We start from the raw sequence: 21,516 nt of genomic DNA on the forward strand, positions 1-21,516 counted from the left end.
CTGCTCTACCCACCGCCCTGCAAAGCCCTCCGCATCAGTGACCCAGCCTGGCAGGGATATAAGACAGAACTTTTTCTCGAGGGCACAGGATGCCTTTGTAGGCAACTCTCACTCCTTAGTTTCACTGCTTAGTTTGCTCAGGCAGCACACTTCCACCTACTTTGTCTGCCTCTTCCTTTCACTCTGATCAGACATGCAGAGCAAACTGAAAACTCTCCCAGCCTTCCCTGGCTCCATCCCTACTTCCTTCCAGGCAGGGGTTTTCCCTGGTAATACCTTCTCATGCTTAGTGCTGCCCTGGTGTCTGCTTTGCAGGGGACCCGAACCAAAACAGGCCCCGTCTGTGCATGGCAGGTCATTTTGTTTATATGACTTTTTATCTTCACGTTATCATAGTCTGATTTCTCACTCTAGAGTTGGTAGGATTCATCTGTAAGCGTGATTGATTTGGATTGTTTGATGACAAAATTCCCTTCATTCACAATGCTAATAGGCATTTATGAATCAGAAGAATAGTATATTGCAGTCTGAAAACCATATTGTCATTCTTGATGAGTAGTAGAGGGGGCTGAAAATAAACTTCTACCCACAGAATCCTTTAGCTTTTAGAGAAAATATATTCATATTCTGGGCACAAAGGAAAGGATACCCCCTGATGTTTGAAAAATAGACCTGTGAAATATTTTGATTAAAATAAGGACGCATGAGTCCTTTCTCTATAAACCATAATGCCATGTTTCCAAGTTGAGATATTTTAATGACTTTTCTACCAGACCCTCTTTGCCTTGATCTCTCTGTTCTTTCTGGGGCCAGCGAACAAACAAATGAACAAACAAACAAACAAACAAACAAACGATAAGCATATCATAAAACCCGAAAAGCCATCAGGTTATTTAGAAATACAGACAGAAAGGTGTTCTGGCCTAGTGCTTTTTACTCTAAAAATCTATGTACATAGCATTGCGTTTGTATGGGCCTTTGGTATATAAGAAATAGACCATTCATCTTTCATTTTATGACTTAGGCTTTTACAAATTAAAAACAACCTACCATCTCCATTGTAGTTGTTATCTTGATGTTGTCTACTTTGAATCTCCGATGGCTATTCCGATAGCAAAGCAGAGGTTTTGGCCCTGTAATGTACTTTTCTTAAATACGAAGTACAAGTAGAAATGTTAACAATGTCTAGTTGAGGTGCGTATTTTATGAGACACCAGCTCTTTTAAGTGCTTCACAGACAGAAGCTTTGTAGTCCTCTGACTCTGCTCACGTGGCATGTGCGACTGGGAGCCACTCGGTAGCATGAGCTGCACAGCTAGGGTGGGCTTGGCCTGTATTTGGCCTCCTAACCTGAATTGCCCTTTGTTTTGGTCTCTTGCAGCTCTCTGTGACATGCACCCCATGAGAGCCCTCTTCCTCATTCCCCGGAACCCAGCACCTCGCCTGAAGTCTAAGAAGTGGTGAGTTTGGTCTTCAGTGTTTTGCAGATTGAAGGGTTTCCTGTGATGCTCTGTTGGATGAGCTCAAATCCGTAGGTCCGGCTCCATGAGTAGACTAACATAAACCAAGACTTAGTGAGTGCTTTTCCATATACTATCACTCCTCTTAAGTCACCTATTAAGTACCTACTGTTTGCACAAGTCTTTATCACCACACCTTCCAGGTAAGGAACTGTTACCTAAAGTGAGTAGTGGAGCCCCAGAAATAACATGAAAGCCCTTTGATTTATTACCTCAAGAAGTATCCTTCCTGGCTGCACAAAACATCTTATCAGAGAGGGGGATAGTTCCGAGAGTCAGCTGGTTCGGAGGGCCGACTTTTCTTCTATTCCTTAAGATGGCAGTTCTGTAAGTACACACACATACTTGGCAGTGTCAAAGATGATTTTATTGGTCTGTGCATAAATATTTGTAAGTTTTGCTTTTACCACTGCTTTCTCTTTATGGCAAGTGATATTGGCTTCTTAAGTTGGGTGGTGGTACAACCTTCCCGTTTAATAAACTGATTCACTTAAAAAATTGGCCTAATTTAAAGAAGAATACCGAGGGGCGCCTGGGTGGCTCAGTCGTTTAAGCGGCCGACTTCAGCTCAGGTCGCAATCTCGCAGTCCGTGAGTTCGAGCCCCGCGTCGGGCTCTGGGCTGATGGCTCAGAGCCTGGAGCCTGCTTCCGATTCTGTGTCTCCCTCTCCCTCTGCCCCTCCTCCATTCATGCTCTGTCTCTCTCTGTCTCAAAAATAAATAAAACGTTAAAAAAAATTTTTTAAAGAATACCGAGTGGATACTAGTATGGGCGGTGTAGGAATATGGCTAAAAATTGTGCTGATAGTATACAGTTGACTCAAGTTTGAGACACACAGTTCTGCAGGTTAGGCCAGATGTTGGACTTTTGACTTTTTTGCCTACTTACATCAGGGTCTTTGTATCTTATTATTGCATAACAAGAATCCGTTGGTCCTTTCTTTCCCCTGTATGTATGGTGGATCTTGATACACCCTTGCCCTGGGATCAATTCCTGGGCTACGTGTGATCTCCTATCTTTTTCTAGAGGCACGTTCTGGGCACTTAGAACATGAAGGTTCAAGACCTCTCTGTCCCTTTTCACAGTACTTCATGATCACCCTTCACGGGGACCCTCATATTCCTCCCTTACCCACTCACAGCTTTCCTCTGCTATACAGAGAGCAGTTTAATTAATACCAGCCACCTAGTAATGACATAGCAACCCTGGTGTGACAAGGGAAAGGCATACTGCCCAGAGAAGAGAGGAAAACAGCCAGAAGGGGCCGGCAGCCCCGAGTTGCAGAAGAAGAACAGAGCATCAGAGTTGCTATTGGCAACAAGGGGCAGAGCAACCCCTGTTCCTCGTTCTCACTCTGGAGGGTCGCTGTGTGATAGCCATTCTCTCCCCAGCAACAGCCTTCCATTGGGTACCTGTATGGCACATGATCAGTGGGGCCCGGAAGCCCTGCTTCCTCCCTTCTCCCCGGAACAGACTTCCTCGGGAGAGCAGTCAGCTCAGTTCCATCTCTGGAAGCATCAGTAGCACTACAAAGCCCTCTGCTCGCTTTCTGCTTGTCCTTGGTGCCAGGCCTCCCTCTCCTCCTCCCCCCAACACACACACACTGTAAAGGGCAGACTTCACTTGCCTGTTCCCTCCTCCCCTTCCCTCTCCCAGAACTGCTGCTGGACAGACGTTTCCAGAGTTCCACCCACAGGAGTCAAACTGGCCATCCACACATGTGTTATGTGTGCTCAACACAGCGTGGCCACACACCGTGTTTCAGGAACATTTGTATTAATTGCCAACTTTGAAAAATCTGGAGATTGAGCTTTACCTTTAGGTTTCCGGCCTTTTGTGCAAAGGTGTGACACCAGGTGGTCTTTTCTGCCCATCACCACCTCTCCCCGACTAAGAAGTGGGGGTCACTTGGCCACCATACTTGTCCTGTTTTCCTCTTATACGGAGCTCGCACTGCCCTCTGTCTGACCTTTCTGGCTCGCTAGAGAAGCGAGTAAACAGCCTCTGCCCTACAGTTTTAATTTTCTTTGCCCCTGCTCCAAAAAGTTCAACTCTGTATTGGCCTTGTTTGAGAAATACAGACTTTGAGGAAAATACAGGCTGACTTTTCTGAGTCAAACCTTTGACAACAGGAGCTATATCTGATGGTGCTGCAGGGAACAGGGACAGTCCAGGGACAGTGAGGAGGTCAGGCCTCCATCTTGCCCAGCCTCCCTCCACACCCTCCCTGACTCCAAAGGAAAGCCAGTCAGGAGCTCGAGACCCACACTGTTAGAGAGGGGAGGGGGAAACGACGTGGCTATCTGAGAGTGAGTGGGGAAACAAAGGCCCTGCTCAGGTGCTCTTTCTCACTCAGAACCCGGCCTTTATAAGATGGTAATGCAGCCCCCCTCCACGGGACGTGGAGTGTGCCTTCCAGCTCTCTGCACAGAATTCTAGTTTTTAAGTGAGAATATTGAGCACTGCAGAGTACTTTCCTGAATGACCAGGTCCAAAGTGATTTGAAATAAGTTAGGAATTAAAAGAGAAAAAATGGGGTACCTGGGTGGCTCAGTCGGTTAAGCGTCCAACTTCGGCTCAGCTCATGATCTCACAGTTTGTGAGTTGGAGCCCCACATCGCACTCTGTGCTGACATCTCAGAGCTTGGAGCCTACTTTGGGTTCCATGTCTCCCTTTCTTTCTGACCCTCCCCCACTGGCACTCTGTCTCTCTCTCTCAAAAAAATAAATAAACATTTAAAAAATATTTCAAATCAGTTAGGGTTTTAACACACCCTAGTGCTTGGGAGGAAGTGAAAACTTTATTTATTTTCCTTTTATATTTCAAGGGAGAGGATCCCTCTCCCCACCCGTCAAAAAAAACAAAACTCCAAAATGTTCTTTTATTCTCTGCCTAATGAATTATCAGATGAAGTGCACCGTTCGCAGCGTGTATATCAAAATACTACCAAAGCGGGTGTGGGGGTGCCATTGTGGTAGAGATGGACCATAAACTCTTTATTATATGCATTCAGTTGAGGGTCATTTCCACCTAACTTGCTGAATCTACAACATACAGGACATATAAGGCATATATGCATGCTGTAGACTCAGTAATGTGTGTGTGTGTGTGTGTGTGTGTGTGTGTGTGTGTGTGTGTGTGTAAATTTAAGGTCTATATAAATTTAATTTTACCCACAACCCTGCCAGGCAGATGCTCTGAGTCATCCTTCTCTTGCTGTAACACTACGGCTTGGGTAGGTTATGAGCCTTGTGCAAGGCTGTACAGTCTTCTAATTTTCTAAGTTTGTAACCCCCATTCTCCCACCTGCACCATCTGGCCTCTGAAGTTCCAGCTTAGAGTAATAGAGAATGAGATACTGGTCTCTTAGTTGAACAGTTTTTTTCCTGTGCCTTAATATTAGGGAAAGAAGGGCAGTAGCAGGGTTCTTTGCCCCTTCCATTGTGGGGTAAAGGAGAGCAGTCCACTTGCTAGAACCCGGCCCTTCCCTCCCATGTCAGTGAGATGAGGAGAGGCCTCCTTGGCAAGGAGGTCATGCAGTCAGGGCTCCAGTCCAGCCATTCGATAATTAGATCTCAGGGAGGATTATAACCTCAGCTGAATTAGAGGACACCAGGCATCTCTCGGCCGCTGTCTCCATGTCACCACCAGCAAACGCGTAATAAGTTGGGACTCCCATTTCCTCCCATCTCTGTACGTGGTCAGATTCCACCCACGTGGGTGAACCATCTCCTTCAACACATTTCCTCCTCCCTTATCTTCCCACCGTGCGCAGGCCAGCTCCCCTGCCCTACTCAGTGCTGCAGTTTCCTGCAGGAGTTTCTGGAGAAAGATGGGGATGATTTCATTCCTGTAACAGACAACTGGTCTTTTTCTTTTTCCTTGCTCTTCAAATGCAAAGATTGCACACAGGCAAAGAAGTGTTTCATTGAGATCATTAGGAAAATCGTAACTGCTTATCACTGGGGAGAGACATGAGGTTCCTTGGTCCGGCCCATTTGTGCCCCAGATGAAGACTAGAGGCCTGGTGATGTTAACTGGCTTATCCAGAGTCCCAGAGGTTTCATTGCTGGAGCCACAGCCCTGAACCCCTTACAGTCACTACTGTTATTTTATGAAACAACAGCTCTGATTCTTGGTGGATTGTCAGGCATTTTTGTTCTTTAAGAACTGACAAAGTTATTTGTGTATGTGTGTTCTAAATAAAATCATAATAGAAAGCAAATATCAGAAAATACTTCAAATTAACTGAATTTGCTAGTAGACAATATGACTTCAGGCTTCATTGAAATCAAAACAAAAATTGTTCCACAGCTTTTACAATTAACCTTTTTTGCACAGTCTCCTTGGAGAGAGTGGTCTCGTTGACTCTGTGAGCATATCTAATCCAAATATATGTGAAATTAATTCCCTTTAAGAACACTGACCTATTCAGTTCCACTTCTGTTTCTGCCCCCAGCTCTGAGGGCAGATACTGCTGTTGGTTAAGCCTGGTGATGTTCAAAGGTGGCAGGACGTTGAAAACACAATGAAAGTAATAGCAGTAACAATAACAGCAAACATACATACGGCGTTTATGACATGTCAGACACTGTGCTAAGTATTTTATATGAAGCAATTCATCGGATCATCACAACAGTCATTTGAGATCAATTCTAACGATCCCACCGTTTGCAGCCAGGGCAACTGAGGCACAGAGACGTTAAATAATCTGCCCAAAGTCTCACAGTTAGTAAGCGATGGAGCCCAAATTAGAGAGAAAGGGTAGTTCTGGGAAAATGCAAATTCTAAAGCTCAAATTGCATTTAGGGAGTCCTGCAATTATCAGAAACTTCAGCCTGACTGGTTACAGTGATTAATGTAATAATCTTTCAGGCGTTTTTAATTCCTCTAACACAATTGAATATATAAACAGAAAAAATCTGGGAAGATAAAGTGTTTGGTGATGCTGGTATTAGAACCAGGGCCTCAGACTGTAAGCACCAAACATTAACATTTATCTCTCCAGGCCACCCCTGGGGAAATTAGTATTACTAATCTCGGGCATTTTTTTTTAATAGACAGAACTAAATTACCGGCAGCAGAGATTCAAACAATAAAGTTATATAAATGTACTTTAAACCCATTAGACCGCTCAGCAAACAGTCAAGTGGTGTTCAACATAGGGAAGGGTTTTTACTTTTAATTAAATGTGTAATTAAGCATATTGATTCTTTGGTCACACTAACTTAAATAAGAGACAATGAATCTTTCCTTTGAAGATTTATTTTAAGTAAGCATTATTTTCTCTTCAAACTGTTCCATTTGAAGAAGACGTCAGATACATTGCCAGGGTTGCGGTTCTACACATCTTGGCCCAATCTTTGGGCTCAAGGTTATTCTCCTGAAGGTTCCTTCCCACCGGAAGAGATCCTGGAAAGTGGCCTGTGAGCCACAGCTGCTTCCGCGGAACTCTTTGAACACTCTCTTACCCTAGAGATGCCACCGACTTTTTTTGGGTGTCAGTACTGGGGAATGGAACATACAGTTTATCGAGTCTGCATCTCATTTTTAAACTGGGTGTGATTTCTTTATTTATCACCCTCTAATTAATAGCTGAGCACTTTATAAAAAGCACTTCCTTCTAGTTGCAAGCAGAAAAAACAGCTTTCATTTGCATTTATCATGAATATTTAACAGCTCCCCGTCTTAATTTGTTTTTGTTTTCATGTTTTTAATACTGATTTTCTACCTAGAAAAGCGCCATGTGGAATTTGTCTATCTCTTTATACAGGTCAATCTCATTCTCTTCTATTTATTCCTTGGGACAGTCCATTATCCCATGATGGTTTTGTCTTGTTTTATTTTGTTTTGTTTTGTTTTGTTTTTTGCAAAGTCTCTCCTTAGATGATATCACAATTGTGCCTCTACAGATTTGTCTCATGGACCTGAAAAAGAAAGCATATTCAATACTATTTCCTCTCCAAACCTCCCTCTCTGTGCCTCACAAGCACAGATTTGATGGTAGCCATTTTACAGCATTTGTCCGGAACTTACAAGTGATAACCATTCCTGCATTCATTCATTCATCAGACATGTGAGGGCAGGTAAGTGTGCTCAGGATACCAACAGCACACCAGTGGTCTTGGAGAACAACAGTGTGGAGGAAGCAGGGCTACAGGCTGAAGGACATACAAGGAGGTACATAGAGTATCCACGCTGTTGTCACCATTTTCCACAGGCCACGGGGTGGCCGATCCCGATTGATCCTGCGGTGACCCCAAACATAGCAGGGTACATATGCTTCTATGTAAAATAATGTAAAAGCATGAACTTAGCTTAGAAATGTAGGGAGAAAAAAATATTAATAATGCAGTCCTTCAAAAACAATGGAACGAGAAACTGCTTTGACCTAGGCAGAAATGCAGAGTGGTGCATATGCCAGTGCCCTCTTGTGTTTGGATCTTGAATAACATGTTCACCATTGTGTTCTGTGTGGTGAAGACAGCTTTCAAGCCTGAATTCTGTGTGTAAGGTCTGCTGGGAGACAGGAAAGCTTGCTCCTGGGATCCGCTCCTGTTATTCCACAGCACTCCACAGGAGGGCGACGGAGAGCACAAAATGGATTCCCACCTGCTCTGAGCAGGGTGGGGGCCACAAAGAGGGTGACCAGAGTTCCACTAAGGTCTCTGCCCATCATGTGCCAAGATGCCAATGTAGCACATCAGAAAGTCATGCTATATAGTTGTGAAATAATTATTTATGAGGCTGGACAATTTCTTGGAATGCAGCAAGAACATACATGCCCAACTCATGAATCATAGCTGAAGTCCACTGTTAATTTCTCCCACATTGTGGACTTGCTGCCCTATTCCTTGGTATATTATCTTTCACCAGTTGTCCCCTCCCCTGTGTGAGGCACGGGGTTTATCTTTGAGGAAACAGTGCCTGTCTAGTGGGAGGTAAATTCGTTTCTGGATATGAACTTAGTTCCTAAGTTTGCAAGTCCTTGGGTTGATAGCAAACATACACATAAATCCTGTTCTTATTAATTGGAGAGCAAAGTTCAAAAGTAATTTTGAAATTATCATTTAAAAAAATTTGCCTAACCAAGCTCACTTTACCACATAAGAATCTTTCTCATTTCTACAAATGTACTCCTTTTTATCTATACAAGCTTGATTTTATGTCCTCCTCCCAGCTTGCATTTTCTGCATCATTTAGACAACTCATCTCAGTTCCCCTGACATATAGTGTGCTCAGCCCAGTCCTTGGTTTTTCACTATTTCTTGCCTCCCTGAACTCTCTCCTGAAAGTGACTTCCTCTTCATTCTTTTTTTTAATGTTTATTTATTTTTGAGAGAGAGAGAGAAAGAGAGCTTGAGTGGGGGAGGGACAGAGAGAGAGGGAGACACAGAATCTAAAGCATGTTCCAGGCTCTGAGCTGTCAGCGCAGAGCCCGACATGGGACTCGAACCCACTAACTGTGAGATCATAACCTGAGCCAAAGTCAGATGCTCAACTGAATGAGCCACCCAGGCACCCCGGTTTCCTATTCATTCTCTAAGTCTCAGCTCTTGTTCCCTCATTACAATAGACCTTCCAGATACACTTTTCACCAAGGTCTTTCTCTTCTCTCATTCCTTTTGGTCTCTTGTGTGATATTACATACAAACTGTGCAAAAATGCTTTTATGCACGTAACTCCCATACATTGCCTGAACTGTGTGTTGATGGTGATGATGTCTTTGAACCCCATGTGCCTAATAAAGGTCTAGACGTACTTTGTGATTGGTTGATTCCTATGTTGGCTAATTGAACCTATTCTCTTCTTTTTTTTTTATTCTAGCATTTTGGAGAAATAGAATTTTGCTTTTTCTTTGGATGGTCTTTTTATCTGTGGGTTCATCTCTTTTGTTTGGCAGGTCAAAAAAATTCCAGTCATTTATTGAGAGCTGCTTGGTAAAGAATCACAGCCAGCGACCAGCAACAGAACAATTGATGAAGCATCCATTTATACGAGACCAACCTAATGAACGACAGGTCCGCATTCAACTCAAGGACCATATTGACAGAACAAAGAAAAAGCGAGGAGAAAAAGGTTAGAAGCACATTTGTATTTCAGCAAAGGAAACAAAAGACGGAGCGAGTCATGGGCTCTTGATATATTTGGAGGTGACCATGGGGGTTTCAGATGGACCTGCATTATTCTTTAGTGTGAAGGCCTGCCTCTGAGCTCATAGCCTGTAGGCATCAATGGATTGAGCCTGTGAAATGGAATCTTCATGAAAGGATAGAACTGTAAGGAATATTACCTCTTCCAGGCACTAACAAAGAGACATGTTGAGTAATACTATGAAGTGGTTTAATATGACAAGTGATTTTCTTAGTTCAAATGAATATTCATGTTTTGAAGGCTAAAAATCTACAGAAGACAACCTAAAAAAAAAAATCATTTGGTTGACATTTTTGTATACTGGCACTCTTCAGCATTTAAGTTTTTGTGCTCTGAGGCTCATTTAGAATTTAGCTCAGAAGTCAGAATGAATTTTCTTATAGTCACAGAGATGCCAGACTTGCTATTTGGAACATTGAATTTTGAGCTGGAGGATCATTTAATGTACTTCTTTATTTTATAGATTGAAAAACTCTTATCTCTTATGGCTCTGGCTGTTCTACCACACTATCTTTTCATGGCATCGATGGAAAGAACATGAGTTCAAACTTGGGGTCCTGGGGCCGTATCCTGGTTGTTCAAATAGAGACTCGGACTTCCTTAACTAGCATCCTGACTAAGCAGAAAATTCACGTGGTCTGGGGCAAGCTTTGTGCCTGGTTGGATGGGGAGTTGGGGAAGGTTGAGGTATGGGGAGGAAAGGGAAAGATCCAGAGGACAGACAGAGTGAGTCCTCCCCGAGTGGAGGCAGGAGGGTTAGTGGAGAAAAGGGGAGGGCTGACGGTGAGGAGGCAGTATAGGGCTGGTAAGGTGAGCCCTGAGCGTGCAGCCATGGAGAGTAAAGGGGAAGACCAGGCACCGACGGTGGGACACAACTGGCGACATGATTTTCCTCTTTTCTGTCCTCAACACCATTCTCCTCTGTTCTTCCAAGCCAGGTGGAGCATTGGAGGGTGGTGGGCCCCACAGGACAGAGTGTGCTCTCCTTTTATTTGAATTTCCCTTCTTTGCCTCTGCAGCTACCATCTGTAATGTGGCGAGGTGCAAGCAGGTGTGTGGGGTGGGTGGTAAGCATTGCAGGAGTCAAGACCGTAGAGGTAGGAGCAGCAGGGGGCTGAGGCAGGAGGGGAAATCCTCAGTGAAGGCTCAAGGGAAGGCTTCCTTCTTGGCTGCTGGCCTCAGGGAGTCAGGGAAATGTGCGATCAGGTTAGACTCCAGAGTAGGAGGTTATGAGGCGAAGCCAAAAAGGAGGCCCATCACCTGAAACTAATGAAATATTGTATGTCAACTATCCTTCGATTTAAAACAAAGATACAATGGGGCGCCTGGGTGGCTCGGTCGGTTAAGCGTCCGACTTCAGCTCAGGTCACGATCTCACGGTCCGCGAGTTCAAGCCCCGCGTCGGGCTCTGGGCTGATGGCTCAGAGCCTGGAGCCTGCTTCTGATTCTGTGTCTCCCTCTCTCTCTGCCCCTCCCCGGTTCATGCTCTGTCTCTCTCTGTCCCAAAAATAAATAAACGTTAAAAAATTTAATAAATAAATAAATAAATAAAACAAAGATACATTGCTGAATGTTTGAGGATCAAACTATTTTCACTTGAAGTGCTGAATAGGAAATAAAGCTTCATTGCCAATTTTGATTGAATACAAAATTATTATAGCACTGAAAAATAAATAAATAAAAATTCCGAGCAAAACAAAACAATAAAAAAGGAGGCCCATCTCCAGTTGTGAGTGGGTGGAAGGGGATGGGGTGTTTGTCAGAACCCAAGGGGCTGGGAGGGCAGCCCAAGCTGGAGGAACCAGGCATGGGAGAAATAGGTAAGTCAAGGTCAAAAATCTCCAGGACTGATTTTTCAACTGCTGTTTATTAATAGTGGTCTCCCACTCCAGGGAGTTAAAATTGTAATGGGGACATTTTAGAGAGGTGTGTCAGACATGCAACCATTAAAGGCCAATTTCTCTAAGAGGGAAATTTATTTTTCTATGGGCCTGTCTTTTCCAGACTCAGACTAGTTCAAATTCTAGCTCTCCAACAAATTCTGACCCCCTGAAGAGTTATGTGAACTTCATCCCAGTTTTCTCATCTTTAAAATAGGAGAGGGGATATAATAGTAATTAGTATTGCCTGGCATTGTTACAAAGATTAAGTGAGATAATGCATTGAAATATTTAATACAATGTCTAGCATATAGTCATACTTAATAAATATTAGCTATTCTCATATAGACAGTTCTTTTTTGACCTATAATTTTTCAGTACTATTCAGAATCACTTCCTGAGAACTCATGACCTCTTTGCCTTTGACCTGTGAGTAGAATGGGTAAAGCTTGTGCCTTGGGTTGCTTTCACATTTGGAGGGCACAAACTCTAAAATGTGACTCGAAACACCCCATTCTATGAAAATAAGACTATTTTTTTTATTTTAGAAAAGGGAGGAGAGGGACAGTGGGACAGAGGGAGAGAGAGAGAATCTCATGCAGGCTCCTTGCTCAACATAGAGCCCGATGAGGGGCTTGATCCCACAATCCTGGGATCATGACCTGAGCAAAAATCAGGAGTTGGACACTTAAGGTGCCCCCAAATAAGACTATTTTTAATGTGTTCCTTCTCTGCAGAGTAGAAGAGTAAGATTCCTGGTAGGAGGTATGCTCCACAGTTACATAGTAATTTAAGAAAGCTAATTCTGTTTAGGCTCAAAGCCATCAGAAGCCTTCATTTTTGTCTGCTCCCCAGAAGGAGTATTGATCAAATGAGGTCTCATTCCATTTGCTCAGTTTCATCAAATTACTTCATTTGCTTCCTGTAATACTTTCATACTCTCTTAGTGGCTCTAAGACCAGCTTTTGGTACAATCAAACAAGTTTATGAGAATTGATTTATGATTTTTTTAAGCCAATATTATTTTTTCCTTAAGATATGTTGACATATGCTAATTTATGCCAGTAATATAAAAACAATAAGACCAGATTTTGGTGAAGTATTACAGTTGAAGGGCCTGACAAATGCAGGTTTTCCCATAGAGAGTAGAAATAATTGGATTAATTGTGTGTTTCTTTTCCTTGCTAGAATTTCCTTCTCTAGATAAAATTTCTGCAGTTTACTTCTTACTCTTCTTCCATTGATTTATTTCAGGTAAATTTGGAAAAGTACACTTTCAGTGTGGAATATTGAAACACTTTATGGAAGTCCTTTACATTTTGGTGACATAATACTCAAAAATAAGTAGTCTGAAAACTTCACACATATCTAAATATTTGAAACTAACTTGTGATTTTAAAAAAATGCACTTGACATCATCATGCTTTTGGCTCCTTTTCATTAGCCCTTTAATGGCTGAAGAGTATGGAAGGCAAAGGGTTTAGTTCTTTTCATGTGTGCTGCCTCCTGGTGGTAGCCCAACCAAATTGCAGTTTTAGTTCCTTTTTAGGGGTACACAAATACCTTCAAAGTTATAATTACTAATCCACAGCTATGAAAAGATAACAGTAATGTGACGCCCTGCCTTGCTTAAAAGTAAAAGCTCTTCCAAGATACCCCAAACCCCGCAGAAAAGTCTTCAGCAAGGACTTTTATATAAGGATCAGAAAGTCATATCAGACCTGCTGGCCTTACTCATTCTGTCTGCTTTTCTCACACCCAACATCTCGCCACCAACAACTCATTGTGAACATGTCATGCCCTTTAATACTGTCACCCTTACCCACGTGGTTATGTTGCTTGGAATGTCCTTTTCCCACCACTTTCAGCTGCCATCTGCCTGGAAGGGGGCCACCAACAATTACAACGCGCAGCTCATTTCCTCCTCAAAGGCTTTGCTGCCCCCCTCTCCCTCATTATGACTGATGGGCTTTGCTTCTTTCTCTGATATCTCATTGCTCTTTTTATGCACTTCTCTTTAGCATATAATATGTTGGAAAGAATACTAGTTTCAAAGTTGGAAAAGTTCTGGATTGAATTCTAAATTCAAATCCCAGATTGACTGACCTTTTATTAATAAGTCATTGGTTCGGTCACTTAACCTCTTGTGATAGTGTCTTCACTTGAAAGTGTGTTAAAGTATTGTTACGCAAAATAAATGAAAGAACATAGGTAAAGTATCTAGCAGGGTGACTGGCATGGGAGATACCCAATAAAGATTAATTTCTTCATAATCATGGAGGATCTGATTACCTACTTGTCCATCTTGCCCATTAGATTCTGATCTCCTCCAAAGCAGACTCAATCGTATTTATTATTACATATTAACTTGCTTAACATATTACTGAATTAAATGGATGTCCCCAATGGGCAATTGAATGAATGTCCCCAGTGGTCCATTTATGTCTTTTTTTGAGAGAGAGAGAGAGAGAGAGAGAGAGAGAGAGAGAGAGAGAACGCGTACACACGTGTGTGTGAGCAGGAGAGGGACAGAGGGAGAAAGGGGCTTGGTCTCACAACCCTGGGATCATGACCAGAGCTGAAATCAAGAGTCAGATGCTCAACTGACTGAGTCATCCAGGCACCCCAACTCTATATTTTTAATAGCACACATTGTCAAGTTTCTTTCTGGTGTTTATCAACATATCTAAAGACAGTTTGTGGGTCCATGTAAGTCATAATAAAACTCCTACTTAAAAAAATGATTAATAAGTTAATACTGGGCCAATAAAAGTTGGTTTAGGTGGTCCCATAATGGGGAATTAACACAAACTGAAAAGTTATTTTTCAGTTCCTTGTCTTGACTTTCATGTGAACACTAGCCATTAGGGACAGGTATCTAGAGTCAGCTGGGACAGTTTTGAATGTTAATTCCATGCACTTGAATCCAGCTGATGGGAACTATTAAATCACAAGTCAGGAGGCCTGGAGCCTGTCCCGGGTCAGCATTAATGACAGCTCTTTGGGCCTCAGATTACTTATATATAAAACAAGGGTCAGGGGCGGGGGGAGGGGGGGATTGACCGAGCCACTGCATCTTTTTGTGCACTAACATTCTGTGAGTCTCTCTTTAGATGAGACAGAGTATGAGTACAGCGGAAGTGAGGAAGAAGAGGAGGAGAATGACTCAGGAGAGCCCAGGTAGGAGAGCAAAAGCTAAGTGTTACTTTCACATTCTGAGTTGTGCTTGTGTGAAACGTGCTTCCTTTTGATTTATAGGTTCATTTTTAAGAATCCAGCAAGGTGGTCTCATTTAATTTATTGCCCATGAACATACTCATTAATTTGGGAAAATTTCCCCAGGCAGACTCTTACAAAAATGTGGAAATCAGCGTATTCTTTATCTTGTCCCCTAAGATTTATGGTCTCTATTCTAAGACCTTGTTTCCTCACGTATGTAATGTGTAGAATGGGTAGGAGGCAATTATCTGGGTAATACAAGACTCAAGGTATCTAAAACTGCGACTTTCAGGAGACCTCAGTGGTATTTTGGGACTTGAATTATTCACTTCATTACATCATACCTTTCTTTAAGAAGCCCATTTGGGCAGCCACTGTCCTGGTCACATGTCTTGGTATTTTCACCACAGTCTAATCTGAGAGGAAATGATTTCCAGGAAATTGAATCATGCTCGAGAGGGGAACCCTACATAGAAACATTCATGCCCACCTCAGTTGTCACATGTTGGATCCCAGAACCAATGCTGCTTTTATCATTACCATCCCTGCGTTTTGAATTTCACTTGACATTGATTCTGACTTTCTTCCAGTGTGTTTATGAATGATTAAGGTTAGTGTACTCACATTGCTGGGATTTCTGTTCCTTGAGACAATTCAGCTGGCAGCAGTTTGGTGAGTTGAGGGGGACAGGCACACACACCATGGTGGTGGGAAGTGAGATTTATCGGGGAAAATGCAAAAGAAGAAAGCTCAGTGGGGTATATGGGGCTCCATCCTCTAGCCATCCAAGGAGAGGACTCCAATGATCTGGGAGGCATAATTGCCATACTGCTGGGGCGGAGCTACCTGACCAGGAAAGAGGCCAACTCAGCCACTGCTGTTAGAATGAACCAGTGGCTTCTTTTTTTGAGTTAACTCGGATCTCCCAAGCTGGATTATTGCTGAACTACAGGAAGAAGGAGGGACTTACAGGGCCATCCAGTTTTTCTCTTCACCTGCTACAGGAATTTTAAAGGTCAGAGACTGAAGGAAAGTTTTTCCTTCTATCTGATACTTTACATGGGCCTCCCCCAGTTTAGCTACATAGAGATAATGTCTGTCAAGTAGTGACGATCAAAGGCAAAGGACCAAATGCCCTGCATTCAGAGAGGTTGTGCACTATTTTTTATTTTTCCAAAGCTCACCCAGATGTCATGTCAGCCCTTCTGATCACTCTCTAGAGAACTGAGAAGCCACATTTTAACTAGTACTTGCTAAACTGAGTCACTTAGCAGGGTGACCTAGCCATGCCTTAACGCTTCTATAATTGTAACGTGTCATTATATCACACTGAAGATTATGTTCCAAGGCCTGTTTTATGGGCACATGTAATTAATCTTTGTGAAATCCTGAAAACTCGAAAGGGACAGTTATCTCATTTTAAAAATGAGGTGAGAACTCAAAGATGGCAAGCAGGTCACACACCAAGTTTATGACTGAGCTACTACTACAGCACAAATCGCCTGACATTGATTCAACATCAGTTAATTGATTCAACATCAATTGACTCAACACCAGTGCATCCTCGTGTGCATGGTGAGGCCGGGCTCCCCGAGTCCTGACTTTTTGCACGGAGCTTGTGGCCTGTGTGGATAAGTTCTCTTGCTTGGGGTTTGGTTTAGAGTCCTACACAAAAGTGTAAGTTTTAGAGGAGTTTTGTTAGTAGAATCCAAGCACCGTCTGTGGGACATCATGAACAAAGCCTTTTCATGTCATTTTTTGGCATTGATGGCAGTCACGCGGCATGCTAACCGCTCTCCAAAACGAAATAATCCCCTCGTCAACTGCCACCAAATCTGCTCCCGTTTGCGTCACCACCACTGTCCAGGTGCCAGACAAAACCTGCAAGCATTGCTCACTCCACACACCAGATCCATCAACAGGCTTCATCAGCTCTCCCAGCAAGTGCTTCTCTGCCTCCATCCTCACCGCCCCACCCCCACAGAGCCACTGCAGTGCCAGCCCAGCTGGTGGCCCTGCTTGCCCTCCCCTCCCACACCCTGCAGACAGAAGTCCATTCAGCAGCCAACAAATCCCATCACGTCACTACCCTGACTATAACCTTTCCATTACTGGCTTCCATGCCATGTGCCTTCCCGGGTCTGCCCAGTCTCTCTGGCCTCCTCTTGGACCACCTTTCTCCTTCACTGTGCTCCGGGAAGTCCCATGGAGTTTGGTTCCTCAAAGATGCCGCACTTGTTCCCGCCACAGGCTTCTACATTTACTTTTCTTTCTGCCTGAAAGGTTCTTCCCCTACCTCTTTGTGGGACCAACCCGTCATCATTTGAGTGTTAGCTCATCTGGCACCTTCTCAGAAAGTTCTTCCCTGATCACCCCCGTCTTGAGCAGAACCCTTAATTCTCGCCCCGGCCTCCTGCCATTGCCACTCTTAAGCCATTACATCTTTTGTCTTATATAGAGCCCTGCTCCTAAGTGAAATTGTTATTTGTATCTTATCTAATTATTTGTCTGTCTCTCTTCCCCACAACAAGATAACTAGAGAGAACATTCATTGAGCAACTCCTGTATCCACTGGAACCTATCACAGTGCCTGCTACCTAGAAAGGGTCAATAGTTATTTAATGGGTTTATCACAAGTGGAAGTTGCCAGAAAGATGAAAAGATTTGCATGAACAAACAAGAGCCTTCCCCACCTCCCTGTTAGGCTGCTGTGTGCAACCAAAGAGTCTAACTTTGAGTTGTTCACATGCAGTTAGATGTGAATAGGACAGCCCTAGACCAGGGCTGTGGGGAGAGTTGCTTTATGGTGTTTTCTATCCTCTTTTTCTTTCTTACATGTGCGTGCTCACACACACACACATACACATGATGCACAACCACCGTTTTACAGATGAGGAAACTGAAGCCCATGGTGCTTAAATAGAATCTAGGAATCAGTGAGCTGGGTTGAAGTCTACACCATCTGCTCCAGAACAAACCATGTCACTTCTCTTTAATCCTGGTGCAGCGAGACAAGCCTTGAACTCTCTGACTTTGGCAGGCTTGGGTTCCTATTCTACTCTGTGTTGACCTTGACTCAAATGTTCTCCCTCCCTGGCTCATCATGTCTTCACATGAGCAGCCTGTCCTTTGCCTCCTGGGGTTTGGTGCAGGGAATCACGGAGGAGGTGGGGGGGTGGGGGGGATGTACTCAGTAAAATAGGTTCCCTGCTGCTCCCGGTTGTTCATTTCATTTGCTGGATTTTTTTGTGCCTTTCTTAAACATGAAAACCAGCCGATCCAGTGCCTAAGGCTTGCACACTCATTAAAACCTTTAGAAGCAGATCTTTGCATGTCACAAGGGTGAGGGAGCAGTGTGGACAGTGCTGGAGAGAGGTGGTGACATCTCCATCTAGGGATGGAGACAGAACGCGTATGCAGTAGTCACACTGAAAAGGAGGCTGAGCCTTGACTCAGTTTCCCTGGGGATGAGTACTGTAATTAACAGAGGGTCTAAGAGCCCCCGCTGGCACATGTGGCTCCCTTCCCCACATACAGGGGAGTTGTTTGCCCGCTGTCCTCCCCAGGACCCGGGTAATAATGACCCTTGCCGCACGCAGGATCCTAATCTCTCCCTCCTGCCCACAGCTCCATTCTGAACCTGCCAGGGGAGTCCACACTGCGGCGGGACTTCCTGAGGCTCCAGCTGGCCAACAAGGAGCGTTCGGAGGCCCTGCGGCGGCAGCAGCTGGAACAGCAGCAGCGGGAGAACGAGGAACACAAGAGGCAGCTGCTGGCCGAGCGCCAGAAGCGCATAGAGGAGCAGAAGGAGCAGCGGCGGCGGCTGGAGGAGGTGAGCACCTGCCTGGGTGACCGTGGAAGCCCACGCCTCTTGGCCGGGTCGCTTCCTGAGTGTCCCATCCTTGTGCGGGGCCATGGCCCGCTGGGAGCACACACCTTAACTTGCAAAGGAGGATGAGGCCTGAATGGTGTTACCAGTCAAGGACTTCCCTTGCCTGGCAGGGGGCCAGGGCGTGACCTTGGTGAGAAGTGACCTTGGTGTGGTCACTTCAGGAAAGCAGCTAAAGACCTCAGCCTCTTCAAGTCTGACTTAGATATCACCTCCTCAGTGCAGCCTCCTTGACCACCTTACTTAAATTTGCACCCCCTCCCTCTAGCATGTCCTGTTGCCCTTCCCGGCTTTATTATTTTTACATAGCTCTTACCACCTTCACACGTACTCTCTATGTACCTTTGCACGTCTTACGCTGGAATCTGAGCTCCCGAGGACAGGGGATTTTGTCTCTTTCGTCCCCGATGCATCTTTCCATCATGTATCTCCAGCGCCTAGAACAGGGCCTTGCACATGGTAGATGCCTCGTGAGTATTCATGGAATGAATGAACTAATATAGGAATAAATGAGTCAATATGGAGAGGTACAATATAGGTGTTAAGTAGACCGCAGTGACTAGGCAGGCAAGTGAAATGTCAGGTATGGAAACGCAGGGTCCTCCTGTAGATACTCCTTCGTCACCCCTCTGGACACTGTGGAAAGCACTTCACAAGTCCTTTTGCACACCTTTAGTATCCAGGACCCGTCCTCCAGCTTGCTGGCCACACTTGCCTTCACCAGCAGGCATTGCTGTCATCTGTGTGGAAAACCATACCAGCAGCCACACCTTCCTGCATGCCTTGTCCTGGGTGAGGCTCTCACCCTTGTGGTCTTACAGAAGTTTGTTAAGCCTCCTTCCTTTATGAGATACATCAAAGCCTCTAGATAGTTAGGAAACTGAGAGCATAGCTGTTGGAAAAGTCTGATGGCAGATGAAAGGTTGACCGACTGCACGATAATGGGGCAGCAATTTTACAGTTTTCCCAAACGCCGTCTTGCTCCTCGTTAACGGTTTACAGCAATTCACTTGCTCTGTCAGGTGGCCATGGCAGTTCGAGGCTGGTGGATTGCAGGCACCAGGAGCAGATTGCTTTTTAATTGGCACATCCAGGTCCAGCCTCCCTGGTTTAAATCGGTGAGGGCCTCCGTTTCAGTTTGCAGTAAAATCCTATCAACCTCATATATCCCTGGAATGTTCATACACAGACCAGCCACAATAATACCCAACAGTTGCAATTATAAAGTGACTTCTGTGCACCAGCTCCTGGGTGAGGTTATTTGCTTATATCCAGGATCTCATCTACTATCATTATCTCTTTGCGTATATCCATTGCCTCTCGTGCCGAATGCATACAATCCCCATTTAACCAAGAGGAAATTGAAATTCAGGAAGAGATTGAAATAATTGGCCCAATATCACAGGGCCGCTAAGTGCACAGTGTTCACACCCATTGAGATCTGATCTCAATGTCCACACAAGCCCCGAAGTAAGTCATTGAAGCCTTGAACTGCGACCCTCACAATAGGACCTTGCAGGCTTCTGCAAGCATCAGTGGGCAAGTGAAGCACGTTCCAATTTCAGTTTATAAGTCTGTCTTCTTGTCAGTGTGAAGAATGCTCCGTGCAAGAGAAGTTTGAAGTTCACCACCTTCTATTCTAAAAACGACACTGTAGTAGACGGAGACCCTGCGGTGCCATGGAAAGGAGACCTTGGAAGGAGCAGGCAGAGGCAGGGGAAAGGGAGGTGCGGGTGTTAATTAAGCAGCTCTCAGAAGCGAAGCGCAGAGTATAGCTGTGCAGGTGCCTGTACCCCCTCTGGTTACTCTCCTGGGCACGAATTGAAATCCCTTGCAGCTAAGACCTGGTGTCACCTTCAGCCCAGCTAGGTCAGTCAGGACCTCTCATTCTAGCCCCCAATCCAGAGCTGTGCCATATCCACCAGTCTGCCGGTTCTGAGAACCAAATGCCTCTGTGGGCTGGAGCCCATGTTTACTCGTGTAGACTCTGGCCAAACCTCTCCCCTCACCTAAGCAGTACCCTGTTGGGCTCTGCCCCCATGTCCCACCTCTCCTGCTCCCTTCCTTATGGTTTATTCCTTCCAAGGGCATTTCTGAAGGGCACCACCTCACTGAGGCATTACACCCTGGAAACCTTGACCATATGCCTTAGTTAGTGGGCTCCTTGCCTAATGACTTGTTACATTTAATTTCAAGTGAAAGACACTTACCATGTAAACCCTAGAAAATCTCCACTGTCCTCCCATAAAACATTTAAAATACTCAAGAATGCCCATGTGCCTGTGCATACACACACACTTATGTGCACTTTCTTCCTTTTTTTTTTTTTAATTTTAACATAACAACTTTTGACCCTTGAGCCTGGATTCTCAATTAATGCAAAGTCTTTTCAGAGGATGCATTGTGTTATTTTGTTTTGTTTTTATCTGTATTTTCTTCCCTTCTTACCTGATATGATTTATTTGAGCTTTAAACGTTTTTTTTCATCAAGTTGCTAAAATAACGATTTCTAACGCTTTCCAAAGCATTTACCATATGACAGGTACTCTGTTCTGCACTTTACATGAATTGTCTCATTTAATCCTCACAATAACCCCCAGTCTGAAGATAATGCAGCTGAATTTCAGAGAGGTTATGGGGCACCTGGGTGGTTCAGTTGGTTGAGCATCCGACTCTCAATTTCAGCTCAGGTCATGATCTCACATTCTGTGAGTTAGAGCCCCACATTGGGCTCTAAGCAGACAGCACGGAGCCTGCTTGGGTTTCTCTCTCTCTCTCTCTCTGTGCCCCTCCCCCTCCCCCATTCATGCTGTCTCTGTCTCTCTCAAAATAAGCAAATAAACTTAAAAAATA

General features: G+C 44.3%; 1 protein-coding gene across 8 annotated transcripts in view; it reads left to right on the forward strand.

The window, feature by feature from the left end:
- Nucleotides 1–21,516, forward strand: part of TNIK (TRAF2 and NCK interacting kinase) — a 396,523-nt gene that overhangs the window by 280,601 nt on the left and 94,406 nt on the right. For all 8 annotated transcript variants that reach the window (XM_053903642.1, XM_019463160.2, XM_019463162.2 and 5 more), the window contains exons 9-12: nt 1,382–1,460; nt 9,425–9,600; nt 14,669–14,735; nt 18,402–18,606. In XM_053903642.1, coding sequence (XP_053759617.1) covers nt 1,382–1,460; nt 9,425–9,600; nt 14,669–14,735; nt 18,402–18,606 — 527 coding nt within the window. The remainder of the gene's footprint in view (nt 1–1,381; nt 1,461–9,424; nt 9,601–14,668; nt 14,736–18,401; nt 18,607–21,516) is intronic.

The sequence above is a fragment of the Panthera pardus genome, unplaced genomic scaffold (genome assembly GCF_024362965.1).
Source record: "Panthera pardus isolate Hobbes unplaced genomic scaffold, ASM2436296v1 HiC_scaffold_16, whole genome shotgun sequence".
Lineage (NCBI taxonomy): Eukaryota > Metazoa > Chordata > Mammalia > Carnivora > Felidae > Panthera > Panthera pardus.